Raw genomic sequence first — 15,271 nt, 5'->3', positions numbered from 1 at the left:
ATACCACAGTTCATCAAGAGTAGTGACTGGCGTATTGTGACGAGCCACTTGCCGGCTAACATTGACCAGACGTTTTCTATTGGCGAGAGATCTGAAGTCGAACATTTTCTGTATCCAGAAAGGCCAGTACACGACCTGCAACATGTGGTCGTGCATTATCCTGCTGAAATGTAGGGTTTCGCAGGGATCGAATGAAGGGTAGAGCCACGGGTCGTAACACATCTGAAATGTAACGCCCACTGTTCAAACTGCCGTCAATGCCAACAAGAGGTGACCAAGACGTGTAACCAATGCTACCCCATACCATCACGCCGGGTGATACGCCAGTATGGGGATGACGAATACGCGATTCTAATGTGCGTTCACCGCGATTTCGCCAAACACGGATGCGACCATCATGATGCTGAACACAGAACCTGGATTAATCCGAAAAAATGACGTTTTGCCATTCGTGCACCCAGGTTCGCCGTTGAGTACACCATCGCAGGGGCTCCTGTCTGTGATGCAGCGTCAAGGGTAATCGCAGCCATAGTCTCCGAGCTGATAGTCCATGTTGCTGCAAACGTCGTCGAACTGTTCGTGCAGATGGTTGTTGTCTTGCAAACGTCCCCATCTGTTGCCTCAGGGATCGAGACGTGGCTGCACGATCCGTTACAGCCATGCGGATAAGATGCCTGTCATCTCGACTGCTAGTGATACGAGGCCGTTGGGATCCAGCACGGCGTTCCGTATTACCCTCCTGAGCCCACCGATTCCATATTCTGCTAACAGTCATTGGATCTCGACCAACGTGAGCAGCAATGTCGCGATACGATAAACCGCAATCGCGATTGCTTTCAATCCGACCTTTATCAAGGTGGGAAACGTGATGGTACGCATTTCTCCTCCTTACACGAGGCATCACACCAACGTTTCACCAGGCGACGCCGGTTAACTGCTGTTTGTATATGAGAAATCGGTTGGAAACTTTCCTCATGTCAGCATGTTGTAGGTGTCACCACCGGCGCCAACCTTGTGTGAATGCTCTAAAAGCTAATCATTTGCATATCACAGCATCTTCTTCCTGTCGGTTAAATTTCGCGTCTGTAGCACGTCATCTTCGTGGTGTAGCAATTTTAATGGCCAGTAGTGTATATCTTCATTAGTTACCCAGTTGACCCATTTAATCTTCATCATACTTCTGTAAATTACTGTTAATTACATGGAAACTAATTAAGTCTTGGTGATCCCTTGATGCCTCAGAACGTGTCCTACCAACCGAACCCTTCTTCTAGTCAAGTTGTGCCACAAACTCCTCTTCTCCCCAATTCTATTCAATACTTCCACATTATTTATGTGATCTACCCATCTACTCTTCAGCATTCTTCTGTAGCACCACATTTCGAAAGATTCTATTCTCTTCTGTATATCGTCCATGTTTCACTTCCGTACATGGCTACACTCCATACAAATACTTTCAGAAATTTTCAGTGAGAATTTTACATCTCAAATTAACTAAAGAGTGCAGGAAAATTGGTTTTGGTCTGAACTTTATTTTACAACGAGAGGTTCGACTGAAATAATCCTTCTTGATGACGAAACAGTACCATATATAGTGCTGTTAATTACATGGAAACTAATTATGTCTTGATGTTCCTACCATGTTTTGGAAATTAGCTACATGAGTACTTTAAGGATTTCTGTTGGTTATTTGCCTAACTTCACTAGTAATGTAGTAGTTAATCTATTTACATGTCATCAATCTGACTGGAATAGAAAATAATTACTATCAGTTAATGGAATAGAGCTTTAACGAAACTAGATACTTGAAATGGTTCAAATTAATTAGGAAAATTTTCTGACTAAGGTATTTTAGCAAAGTTGGGACTGGCCTTGTACTCGGATCTACAGAATGACAGCTTTATCTTATGACACATCTCTCAGTAACAACTAGTGACAAGTAAGAAGGAAAAAAAATGTCATTTAAGGAGGCGAGTAACAAAACAAAATAGAAATGTGTCCCAGCTTGCTTTGCTACAAACGGAGGAACTCAGAATCAGCAAAACTATAACGTTATTAACAACTACTTGAAAATGAAGTTGATCAAAAGCTCTACCCACTACTAATATACTTTGTTACTTATCAAAAAGTTTATACGTCTCTTTACGACTCAGGTGACCCGGCAATTTGTCAATTAGACGAAACCTATTGTTAGACGCCATAGAAAGACAAGTTTGCATGACGCAGGAATTATGACGTCACAAAATCTGCTAATGCGCCGAGGCAGTGCGTGAGTGTTCTGCTGGCCACACAGAGCCAGTGGCCTTAACAGATGACGCAATGCGCTTAGCGTTGCGCAGATAAAACGGCGGTAACTGCGGGACTGTTTGCAGTTTCCGCAGACTCGTGTAGCTAGCCGCACAGCTGAGCCGGTAAGACATTTCACACAGCGATGGGCATCGAGAAATACAAGGGACGCGTCGCACTGGTTACTGGCGCCAGCGCAGGCATCGGTGCTGCCATAGTGCAGGCGCTGCTGAAGCATGGGCTCACCGTCGTGGGAATGGCCAGGAGGGCCCAGAAAGTTAAGGTAAGGATTCTCCAGCACTGTAGTATATTTCGGGTAACACTTCTGTTATCAACAAAACGTTTAAATCGTAACTCTATGCACTGTGGTGAAGCTACTGGTCATTCTGATGTAAGAAGATACAGTGGCTCTCTAGCGTAATATTAGATGTGGGACATGTAAATATCGAAACAGAATTGTGACAAACAATGCAGTGAAGACATACAGACAGTGGTGAAATCAAAGCACTCGGCTATAACAACATTCGTGTAAGGATACCGTTTTTCATGACCATTGGTGTAGAGTGAGGCTGTTGATATTATTACTCGAAAACTGCGGCATCTAGCGTAAATATTTCTGAGTATAAATTTAACCTGCCGTCAATTTCCTACAAAAAAGTCTTGTTCATATTTTCTCTAGGATTAATAGTTTCCGTGTTGCAGGGAAGGGAACAGTCGAAGATTCAGGTTGCCTTCCATTAGGAAAGTGTGTGCACTCAGTGTCTGTTAAGTGATTTATGAACTATAGAGCGCACCAATCAGTCGTCCTTTTTTCTTTTGTAGGTTTTATTACGAAAATCCAGATTTCGGCTAGTGCCTATCCATTATCAATGCACTATTTTCTAATCTAGATGCATGATAGTTCCCTAGAGTAGTATTCAAAGAATTGTGACTGATGCCCGAACAACAGGGAACTAACATGCAACAAGATAAGTAAATAGTGCATTGATAATGGCTAGGCACTAGCCGAAATCTGGATTTGCCTAATAAAACCTACAAAAAAAGGACGACTGATTTCTGTGCTCTATAATTTATAAAACAGTCGAAGATTATTAACTCTTTCGTGGTTGATGGTATAGAAACATGAAGTTTCGAGTTTTGGAACGTCTATATCTCGTATGTATCTAGTGCTACCATGTAGGGAGATTAGAAAAAAATTCCGTGGAACAGCGGTTTGATATATAGAAGGCTGTGAACGATCAGATGAGGCGCCAGGTGTTTATAGTGTATCTATTGGACGAAAATAAGTTCAGATCACCATTTTCTCGATTCCAAGAATGTCTAAGTAACTAATTGTGTGTCCTTATGCATTACAGACATTCTTTGGAAATGTTACTACACACCTCAGCAATTCTGCTGGTTTGTACGTAATTTGTATGTCCTAGAAAACTTCACAGAATGTAGAAAACGTTAGTGTGTGGTATGTCAAAGACATCTTCAAATGTTATGTTGAAACCTTGCTTGCAATATATCATGTTTTTCATCATCAGGAAAATAATTGTGTTTTGGTACTGATTTTTTGCACTTCTTTCCATCATTGCCATTCTGATAAAATCATTCAAAAATGAAATATTTAACTCTGAAGAAACTAGGCTCACACCTAAACTTGGATATAGTTTGGTTCATGGGACAAGTGTCTCCCACTTCATTTTGAAAATCGGTCAGCTTAAAATATTTTTGGTAATAAAACTGTATTATTTATCGCAAAGGAAGACAGGTTTTGAACTTTTATTTCTCAAATATATGCTAAATAAATTTTAAGCACTAAAGGGTTAAAGGTAGTATTTATGATAAAATTAATGTTTATTGCTAAATGTAGAAGCTTAAGAACAAATATTAAAAGTGTTTACCACATCTAAGTGCAATAGAGCCGTATTAAGGTATAAATTGCGCTGTTGGGGCTCAACAGGGTGGCGTGGACGGAGGGTAGAAGCTCAAGGAAAAGTAGGTCCCCAGATTGTGGTCTTGCAATTTCCTGCTTCATAGGTCTGTAAACTGAAGATCGAGGAGGTGATTCCCTTCCTGTATCTGCCGTATCTATAATATTACTTCGCCTCGCATTTTAATCCCACTACCGAACCAATCTTTTATTCCATCATTGCTTCTTTGATGTAGAGATTGAGCAGTGGGGATGAAATACTGCACATTTTTCTTACACGCTTTTTGATGTGAACACATGGTTTTTGGTCTTCTGTTTTTATTCTTCCGTCTTGGTTCTTATGCGTACTGCGTGCTATCAGACTTTCCCTATTTTTCATAGAATTTCGAACATCTTGCACCATTTTACATTGTCAAACGCTTTTTCTAGGTAGACAAATCCAATCAAGGTGTCTTGATTTTCCTTCAATCTTACTTCTGTTGCCTGACATAACTTCAGAACTGCCTCTCTCGCAACTTTACCTTTCCAAAAGGCGAACTGGTGGTTCATTGAACCGTCTGCCAGGCACTTTATTGTGAATAGCAGAGTAATCACGTAGATGCAGATGTGGATCTAACAGATAGTGATTTTTTTTCCGTTCTTCAGCGTATTAATCTTCTCAGCAACTTTAACGTGTTAGTTGTTACTTTGATTGTGCGATAGATTTCGCACTTACCCGCACTTGAAGTGTTAGAGAAAGTGTCACTGCATGCGCCCAGTCTCACATATTCTGCAGATCACGTGGAATAATTGTTTGGTTGCAACAGAAATTCCGAAGGAATATTCTCAAAGCTGTACACCTTATTTAACCGCAAGTCATCCAGAGTTATGATAAGTCTATCTCAAATACTGGATGACCTATGTATTCCACATCGACTCCCAATTTTTTTTTTTTCTGTCACTTCGTCAGACAGTTCCTCCCCTCGTAGACGCCTTCAGTGAACCATTTCCACCGACTCAGTCTCACCCTTGTGATTAACAGAGAAATTTCTCTTGCACGCTTACTGTTCGCTACTTTACTTCTAATTTTACCAAGAATGTTTTGACTTTCCTGTCAGCTGAATGTGTCCTTCCGGCGATAATTTGTCTTTCTGTTTCTTTACATTTTTTGTGCATCCGGTTTGCCTTAACCGCCTGGCATTTTTTGTTTCTTTAATTCCTAAGTGAATCACATTACTGTAATCCTGTCTTTTCCTGAGCATTTTTGTATTTCCTTCTGTCTTCGATCAAATGAAATATTTCTTCTCCGTTAACTTCCTTTTACCTTTAATCCTCAGTCCATCTTCCGTGTTTGTCCTTTTTTAGACACGTCTATTTCCGTTCAAATAAACTCTCTACTTTAATGTTCACTAGCGCATTATCTACTGTCTTGAAAAACTTCGGTGCGCGGAGTGGCCGCGCGGTTAGAGGCGTCATGTCACGGATTGCGCTGCCATTAACTCCGGAGGTTCGAGTCCTCCCTCGGGCATAGGTGTGTGTGTGTTGCCCTTAGGATAAGTTAGTTTAAGTAGTGTGTATGTCTAGGGATCGATGACCTCAGCAGTTTCGTCCGTTATTAATTCACACAAATTTGCACATTTGTAAAGAACTTCAAATGCACATCATCATGCCTCAGTATTAAAGTATCTGACTGCTTTCCACGTATGTGCTTCGTGATTATTGTCTTAAAATTCAGTCGACCCTGACTTTTGATCTGCATCTACATCTACTCCTGGTTACACTTTTCAAATCTAATTTCCGATTTCGGAATCTATGTCCGACCACGATGTAATCCAGCTCGAATCTCCCAGTAGTGTCTTCGTCTTTTCCAAGTATACCTCTTGTGAATTTAGAACAGTGTATTCGCTATTGCTAAATGAAACTGACTGTTTAACTCAAATAGACTCTCTCCTCTGTCATTCCTACTATCAAACCCAATATCTATCATAACTCTGTCTTCTGTTCGTTCCCCTACTACCTCTTTCCAGTTCCCAGTATTATTAGATACGTATTGAATTACCTCTTCGATATCATTGTATACTTTCTGGGTCTTCAGATTGTAACATCAGGATGAACACGTATCGTTGGTTTGTTATCAATTCTGATAAGACAAACCCTGGTTTGTTATCAGTTATGACAAGACAAATCTATCAGTGATATTGTGTTCTGCCCACACGCCTAATATAGGGTTTTCTCGCATCGCTAGACAACAATTCTAGCAAATCGTTTAATGAAGTTTATTACAGTAAGTTAAATTGACAATACTTAACTTTGCGTATTCACAGAGGTGTGTCACAAGCAAATGGCGACATGCAAATAATCAATGTCCTTCGGTATATACAATTTCATTGCAATAAAAAAATGCAGTTCATAAGACAGTGCCGTAGCGTTAGTATGACGGCTCGTCTTCCACTCAGGCAGTGGCTATGTTTTTTTTTTCTTTATTGAGTTTCAATTCCCCCCCCCCCCCCCCCCGAAGGGGGCGGGCTGGCAGCAGCTTACTATGCTGCTCAACAGCATACAGACTTTTTTAAATAAAGGAGGAAGAAAGAAACAAGGAAAAACAGGCGATAAAATGGTGATTTAAAGTGTAAAATGGCGTAAAATTGCGGAAAGTTAAAACAGAAAGCAAAAGGGGTTGGCAATGTAGATAAAAGACACAGGAATCAGACAAGTAACATAGTAGACACACAATTAAAAAACATGGCGACAGTCTGGTTTCTGTTTGCAAGAGATAAAAGGCACACCCAGCGACAGTATGATGGCCATTCGCAACAAGTCCCAAGAAACACAACACGGAACACTCACTGTAAAACACGCACTGTAGAACACTCACTGTAGAACACTGCACGAAAGTGGCAGCACAAAGACGATACTCCCAAGCCAAAGGCAGATGGGGGGGGGGGGACCTGCAGGAGGGGGGAAAACAAGGAGGGAGGAGAGGAAAAAACGAAAAGGGGGGGAACCAAGGAGGGAGAGGACTAATAAAGGGGGAGAAGGGCAGATGCGAGAGGGAATGAGAGGAGGCAGAGGAGGGAAATGGAAAAGGACGCGGGGGAGAGAAGGGGGCAAAGAGAGGGGAAGTGAGGAAGAAAGAGGTTGGAAGGGGGGGGGGGAGCAGTGGCTAGGCGGCGCGGCGCTTTTATTCTCTTCGCATAGAGGCCGCCCCTGTGTTGGTGGCGTCCCAGTCGGCGCACTATTGGCTGACGTCGTCTCGCAGCCCTCTCTGCTCCTCCGTTCTTCACCGTCGTGCCAGCGCATCTCGTTACGCCGGAACAACTGAACTATTGACAGCAACTCACTCTATGCCCTGCCTTCCTATTCGTAGCAAATCCTAATCCGACTACACTTTCTATATTGAGCACACATAAAATATTATAATATGGGAAATATAGAAATATGGGAACACGTGAGGCAATACTGACCCTGCGACTTATTTTAGAAGCTAGATTAAGAAAGGGCAATCCTACGTTTCTAGCATTTGTAGACTTAAAGAAAGCTTTTGACAATGTTGACTGGAATACTCTCATTCAAATTCTGAAGGTGGCAGGGGTAAAATACAGGCAGCGAAAGGCTATTTACAATTTGTACAGAAACCAGATGGCAGTTATAAGAGTCGAGGGGCATGAAAGGGAAGCAGTGGTTGGGAAAGGAGTGAGACAGGGTTGTTGCCTCTCCCCGATGTTGTTCAATCTGTGTATTGAGCAAGCAGTGAAGGAAACAAAAGAAAAATTCGGAATAGGCATTAAAATCCAAGCAGAAGAAATAAAAACTTTGAGGTTCGCCGATGACATTGTAATTCTGTCAGAGACAGCAAAGGACTTGGAAGAGCAGTTGAACGGAATGGACAGTGTCTTGAAAGGAGGATATAAGATGAACATCAACAAAAGCATAACGAGGATAATGAAATGTAGTCGAATTAAGTCGGATGATGCTGAGTGAATTAGATTAGAAAATTGTGGTGTCACCGCCAGACACCACACTTGCTAGGTGGTAGCCTTTAAATCGGCCGCGGTCCATTAGTATACGTCGGACCCGCGTGTCGCCACTGTCAGTGATTGCAGACCGAACGCCGCCACACGGCAGGTCTAGAGAGACGTCATAGCACTCGCCCCAGTTGTACAGGTGACTTTGCTAGCGATGCTACACTGACAAATACGCTCTCATTTGCCGAGACGATAGTTAGCATAGCCTTCAGCTATGTCATTTGCTAAGACCTAGCAAGGCGCCATTACCAGTTTATATTGAGATTGTTATTAACGTATCAACAAGAGCGATGTACACCAATTATGGATTAAAGTTAAGTATTACATCATCTGCGTACTTTATTTGCAATTCTCAAGACATTGTCCTGTTCCGGACCTCACGCCAGTCTGCGTGAGCTTAAACGCGTGTCTTTCGGCTACCTCCGAGTGGCTTGGCTGTCTTGCCAAGTCACTACAAAAATGAGACACTTAAAGTAGTAAAGGAGTTTTGCTATTTGGGGAGCAAAATAACTGATGATGGTCGAAGTAGAGAGGATATAAAATGTAGACTGGCAATGGCTAGGAAAACGTTTGTGAAGAAGAGAAATTTGTTAACATCGAGTATAGATTTAAGTGTCAGGAAGTCGTTTCTGAAAGTATATGTATGGAGTGTAGCCATGTATGGAAGTGAAACATGGACGATAACTAGTTTGGACAAGAAGAGAATAGAAGCTTTCGAAATGTGGTGCTACAGAAGAATGCTGAAGATTAGATGGGTAGATCACATAACTAACGAGGAGGTACTGAATAGGATTCGAGAGAAGATGAGTTTGTGGCACAACTTGACTAGAAGAAGGGATCGGTTGGTAGGACATGTTCTGAGGCATCAAGGGATCACCAATTTAGTATTGGAGGGCAGCGTGGAGGGTAAAAATCGTAGAGAGAGACCAAGGGATGAGTACACTAAGCAGATTCAGAAGGATGTAGGTTGCAGTAGGTACTGGGAGGTGAAGAAGCTTGCACAGGATAGAGTAGCATTGAGAGCTGCATCAAACCAGTCTCAGGACTGAAGACCACAACAATAACAACAACAACAAAATATTATATGAATTCTGAGTAAATATTGGCAACATTTATTAGTGAACTAGCTGTTCCTGGCTGTGCGTTGCTGTTGCTATGTCTGGTTAAATAGGAAAGAAAGAAAAGAGAAAGTATACATATGGGAACTGGATATGCGTCCTAATCTCACACTCTCCCATGTCTCTGTCCACATCTTTCTCCTTCCCCCTCTGTCTGTCCATCATCCACCCCCCCTTCTTCTGTCCATCATTTCCTCCCCCTCTCTCACCGTCGCCTCCTTCCCTCTGTCTCTTGCCCCTCTCTCTGTCCATCATTCACCGCCCCCTTCTACGTCCACGTTCTTCTCCTCTCCCTTTGTCTCCATCTCCTTCTACCCCCTCTCTTTGGCCATTTCCTTCTTTCCGCTTCTGATGTCCATTTTCTTCCAAGGCTCTGTTCATCCCTTCTTCTCCCTTCTCGTTGATCTGGAGCCTTCTTTACTGTTGTTCCAAATTCAGATTCTGTAGTAGTATTCAAACCATAATTCCATAAGCCATAAATACGATTTTCCCAATTTGCTAATGAAGTTTGACTGTTATGTACTTTATATATATCGATTTATAGATTGTCTATATTAAAATATGTAGCCTATGTCCATTCGAATATTCAGTAGAGTATTGTGTAATAATTTGAAGTAAATCGGTGAAGAACTTTTCGACTTTTTTGGTGAAACGTTTCCCCTTTATACATTACATATTTTTTTATGTATTATATGTATTTAAAAGACTGGTATATAAAAACAACGTGGTCTCATAATTTCGAAGCAGTCCCTGAAGAACTGTCGGAAATTTAAGATTTCTGTACAATGGATATGAGATTTGTGCTAACAGCATATCCCCTTGCAGGGCACATGTTGTATGGATACACATTAAGCGTCTTTAATGCAGTATTTTGCATTGTCTTCTGGATCCGCATGCCGTTGATCATTGCTGATTATTCTGCCTCTTAGGAGTAGTTTCCCACTCTGAGGGCAAGAGGTTGCCCTGAAACTCTGTCCGCTCCTCCGTCGTCTTTGAAGAAAGTCGTAGCCCCGAATGAGGGTGACTTCTTATACCAGAAGTCTCCTGCCGCCTCTGTGGAGATTTTTTTGTTCAGAATTTAAGTAGTGCATTAGTTCGAACCTGGGACACAGACCGTCGTGACTTCTAATCAAAGACGCCACCCCTGGTTGGCGGCGTATGCTCCGAGTACGGTACAGAGGCCTATATGCACTGAATCACCAAAGAAACTAGGCATGCGTATTCAAATACAGAAATACGTAAACAGGCAGAATACAGCGCTGCGGTCGGCAACGCCTATATAAGACAACAAGTGTCGGGCTCAGTCGTTCGATCGGTTACTGCTGCTACAATGGCAGGTTATGAATATTTAAGTGAAACCTGAACGTGGTGTTATGGTCGGCGCACGAGCGATGGGATACAGCATCTCCGAGGTAGCGATGAAGTGGGAATTTTCTCGTACGACCGTTCCACGAGTGTACCCTGAATATCAGGAATCCGGTAAAACATTGAATCTGGGACATCGCTGCGGCCGGAAAAAGATCCTGCAAGCACGAGACCAATGACGACTGAAGACAATCGTTAAACGTGTCAGAAGTGCAACCCTTCCGAAAATTTCTGTAGACTTCAGTGCTGGGACATGAACAAGTGTCAGCGTGCTAGCCATTCAACGAAACATCATCAATATGGGCTTTCTGAGCTGAAGGCCCCCTTGTGTACCCTTGATGCCTGCACGACACCAAATCTTTACGCCTACCCTGGGCCCTTCAACACCGACATTCGACTGTTGATGACAGGAAACATGTTGACTGGTCGGACGAGTCTCGTTCCAAATTGTATCGAGCAGATGTACGTTTACGGGTTTGGAGACAACCTCATGAATCCATGGACGGTGCATGTCAGCAGGGGACTGTTCAAGCTGGTGGAGGATTTGTAATGGTGTGGGGCGTGTGCAGTTGGAGTGATGTGGGACCCCCGATTATGTCTAAGTACGACTCTGACAGGTGACACGCACGTGAGTATCCTGTCTGATCACCTATATCCATTCATGTTCATTGTGTCTCCCGACGGACTTGGGAAATTCCAGCAGGACATTGTGACGCCCCACACGTCCAGAATTGCTACAGTGTGGCTCCAGGAACTCTCTTCTGAATTTAAACAGTTCCGCTGGCTACCAAATCCCCCAGACATGAACATTATTGGGCATATCTGGGATGCCTTGCAACGTGTTGTTCAGAAGAGATCTCCACACCCTCGTGCTCTTACGGTTTTGTGGACAGCCCTGCAGGATTCAGGGTGTCAGTTCCCTCCAATACTACTTCAGACATCAGTCGAGTCCATGTCACGTGTTGCGGCACTTCTGCATGCTCGCGGGGGCCGTACACGATATTAGCCAAGTGAAGACGACGATTGGCAGCCTTGACAGCAGTTTTCAGTGTGACTCAGCAGCAGCGTTTTACTGAAGACGGCGAACAGATGGGTCACCGAAATATCGAATCACGTTGATTTCAGCATCCAGCAGCAAACCCGAGGAGACTATCAAGAATTATTACGCCTGGAAATCCTACGAAGTCACTCTCCTTTGCTGCTTGCTAGCTTGTGCGGTCCAAACTATCTACGTCCTCTTCCTCACTTCAGAGATGTTAGCACGCAAACGAGGCGTCTTCTAACATATGTTTATCAGCAAAATACGCTCATATGGTACGTAACTACCAACAATCACGCCTTGTAACATACCTTTTCGATACCTCTTGCATACATGAAAAGAAGGAAATAGTGAAAGCAAAACTCTCGCCTTTAGTGCAGTCTAGTCTCTAGCGTTTTGCTCTGCATATGATTGCGAACGTTCCCAGCATTACGTAAAATTTTTGATAAGCACGATTTTCGTGATACTTTTACAGCGCGCTGATAGCAAAACAAAATTCTGTATTCCCGCTAGTATCAGTACAGCTCGCTTAACTGTACTGCCGGCAGGACCAGTCCAGGGCACTAGCTGTCATGTGCCAACTACTTTACATTGTACTATAATCCTGAAACTTCCTGGCAGATTAAAACTATGTGCCGGACCGAGACTCGAACTCGGGACCAATGGCTTTCGCGGGCAAGTGCTCTACCAACTGAGATACCCAAAGACGACTCTCGCCCCGTTCTCACAGCTTTACTTCCGTAAGTACCTCGTCTCCTACCTTCCAAACTTTACAGAAGCTCTCCTGCGAACCTTACAGGACTAGCACTCCTGAAAGAAAGGATATTGCGGCACACAGTTTTAATCTGCCAGGAAATTTCATATCAGGGCACACTCCGCTGAAGAGTGAAAATTTCGTTCTGGGTACTATAATCCTGTTCGATTCTCACAGTTCAGGGCAGGTGCTTGGAACATAGTGATCATACCAGGCTACAACTGCCGGAAAAATCGGCGGTAGCGGAACATTGCCTGAACGAAGGATCCGTGTTGAAATTTGTCGAGACTTTGCTAGTTGCCAATACTTCCAGTTATTGAAACCGTGTTCAGAAACAAGCAATTAAGCAATTAAAATCAGGTAATAGTGACAATGGTTTTTCTCTTAGCTGGACATCCCGCAAAACACAACGTTCTTCGATACAGCCAAAAATCGTTCAGATGGCACTGAGTACTATGGGACTTAACTTCTGCGGTCATCAGTCCCCTAGAACTTAGAACTACGTAAACCTAACTAACTTAAGGACATCACACACATCCATGCCCGAGGCAGGATTCGAATCTGCGACCGTAGCGGTCGCGTGGTTCCAGACTGTAGCACCTAGAACCGCTCTGCCACATCGGCCGACTCGATACAGCCAGTCCAAGTGTTTGTAAATAGTTTTTGAATATGATATTCCAGCACAAGTTGGAGTCATCCGCGATATGCAATACATCTGTAGAAGGGTTGTGCAAGATATCATCAGGCTATGCTAAAAATGTATCGAAAATGGTGGTGGTCATGTTGAGAGCGTTTTGTAAGTCTCTTAAGCTGGTGTTTACTGACAGTAGTGTACTTTGTCTCCTTTACTCCTTGCCTAGCTATTATTGTCCAAACTGTCTTCGTCCTCCTCCACATTTCAGGGACGCTAGGACGCAAACGAAGCGGTTTCGAGCGTAAGTTTACTAGCGAAATATGGTCACATTGTACCCACCTACCAACCGCCACGCCTTGTAACATACCTTTCGATACGCTCTGTATAGCAAGATGTTTCTGCTACACAACAGGAGCTGGCGCTCAAGGACGCGCCAGGGAAACTGCACGCGATTGCCGGGGATGTGAGCGACGAAGCCAGCATCCTGGCTGCCTTCAAGTGGGTCAAGGACAACCTGGGCGGCGTCGACGTCCTCATCAACAACGCTGGTGTATTCCCGACTACCGGCCTTATAGGTAAGAGTTTCGCATTATATTATGTCATTTATTTAAGAGCATAAGAAAGTGCCAATCTACCCTGTTCCAAAGAATTAGAGGAACCTGTATCTTTCGCCGGTGTGTTAAATCTGTTTTGATACAGGCGGCACCTGTGGTCATATGTTGGCTGAGATATGCATTACAGTGTCGTGAGAAGGAAGTGAGCACCACTGTCCCAGTGTTTTCTAGCGCACTATACAGATGGCAGTTGTCATTTTTGGACAAAGTATTCAATCAAGCATAGGCAATACGACACCTTAATGCAGTGCAAGCTGCAAGGGCAGTCTGCTTGATCCAAAAAGGTTGGACTCAGTCGTGTTGTTGCTGATACCAAAGCCTCTCCATCCACAGGTTATGCACGCCCTATAGGAAGACAGGTTTGTACACAAGACGAATTGGATACTGTCGCCGAAGCATTACAACCCCACGTGAAGACCCATGCACTGCAAGACGATTTCGGAAGGGCCACTGACGCCTCTGTGTCCGACCAGACTGTAGTGAGGGTTAAGACAAAGGACCTTACGAGCCAGACGTCGTGTTCGAGTAGCCCGCTCTGACACGACATCATCTTGCAGCTCGCCTTCAGTTCAATGTCAACTGGCCACTTCGTCACGTGCGACATGTGTTATTCACAGATGAATCCAGGTATCGTCTGACGCAAGGTGATGGCCGTGTTAGTGTGCGAAGCCCCGTGGTCAGTAGTTCCAGATTTACAAGGTTCTTTGATAGCCATACGGATGTTGTCGCTGTCCATGGTCGCCTTACCGAGCAGATCCCGTTGGACCGTGTGGTGGCTACTGCACATGGTGATGGCTCTGAATTCCTCTAATGGCAGCGTCCGTATGGTGGCGTCAGCAGGGGTGTTTAACGAAGCCTGGACAGTGAAGTAATGGAATGGCCGGCAGCGAGTCCCAGCCAAAGCCCCATCGTCCATACTTGCGTCGCGTCCTTGACAGACGTCTTCGTTGTCGTCCTGTTCCACCACAGACTTCCCATGAACTCTCAAAGGTTGTCATTGAAGAATGGGAACGGATGCCACAAGGCGATCTCTGTAGCCTTACACGGAGCATGCCACGTAAGTTTCAGACAGTGATAAACGCACGCGGAGGGCATACACGTTACTGAAGCTCTCCAAGTCCAATGAAAAACATCCGGTACGACGGCTAGAATGATTTTTTCCATTTTATTTTTGACACCTGCCGGACATTTCAGTTCTTTTTATGTCAAAGATCCAGGATGGAATGACGTTTTGTTGTTGAAGATTAGGGTATAATTTGATAACATACCATTTCTCAATTATTGCTCAACGCAGTACAGCAGACGCCCAAAGTCACTATTTTGAGCAGTGTATTTATAAATTATCACTAGGGGAGAACGTTGTACCGTGGATCTCTTTTCAGATTCCTGATTGCAGCCAACCCTGTAATACGATTTTAACGCATTTCAGTCACTTCATGCGTACTGCAGCCTTATCCAGGAAAAATAAGGTTTTTCTAAATCTGAAAACAATGTACCATGGTACCGCATGGTCCTCTACGTAGGAACAATTACTCCATT

At 43.7% G+C, this 15,271-nt stretch overlaps 2 protein-coding genes across 3 annotated transcripts in view; one reads left to right on the top strand and one right to left on the bottom strand.

Moving 5' to 3' along the window:
- Positions 1-15,271, bottom strand: part of LOC126456809 (dehydrogenase/reductase SDR family member 11-like) — a 434,906-nt gene that overhangs the window by 192,923 nt on the left and 226,712 nt on the right. The gene's annotated exons all lie outside the window — the stretch shown is intronic.
- Positions 2,288-15,271, top strand: part of LOC126456810 (dehydrogenase/reductase SDR family member 11-like) — an 87,616-nt gene continuing 74,632 nt past the window's right edge. The window contains exons 1-2 of one of the 2 annotated variants that reach the window (XM_050092603.1): positions 2,288-2,569; positions 13,531-13,693. In XM_050092603.1, coding sequence (XP_049948560.1) covers positions 2,432-2,569; positions 13,531-13,693 — 301 coding nt within the window. In that variant the 5' untranslated portion in view covers positions 2,288-2,431. The remainder of the gene's footprint in view (positions 2,570-13,530; positions 13,694-15,271) is intronic. The other variant, XM_050092604.1, reaches the window with a different exon arrangement.

This window comes from Schistocerca serialis, chromosome 2 (genome assembly GCF_023864345.2).
Source record: "Schistocerca serialis cubense isolate TAMUIC-IGC-003099 chromosome 2, iqSchSeri2.2, whole genome shotgun sequence".
In the NCBI taxonomy this organism is placed as follows: Eukaryota; Metazoa; Arthropoda; class Insecta; order Orthoptera; family Acrididae; genus Schistocerca; species Schistocerca serialis.
The sequence above is the reverse complement of the archived record's forward strand: the minus strand, read 5'-3'. Positions and strand labels throughout refer to the sequence as shown.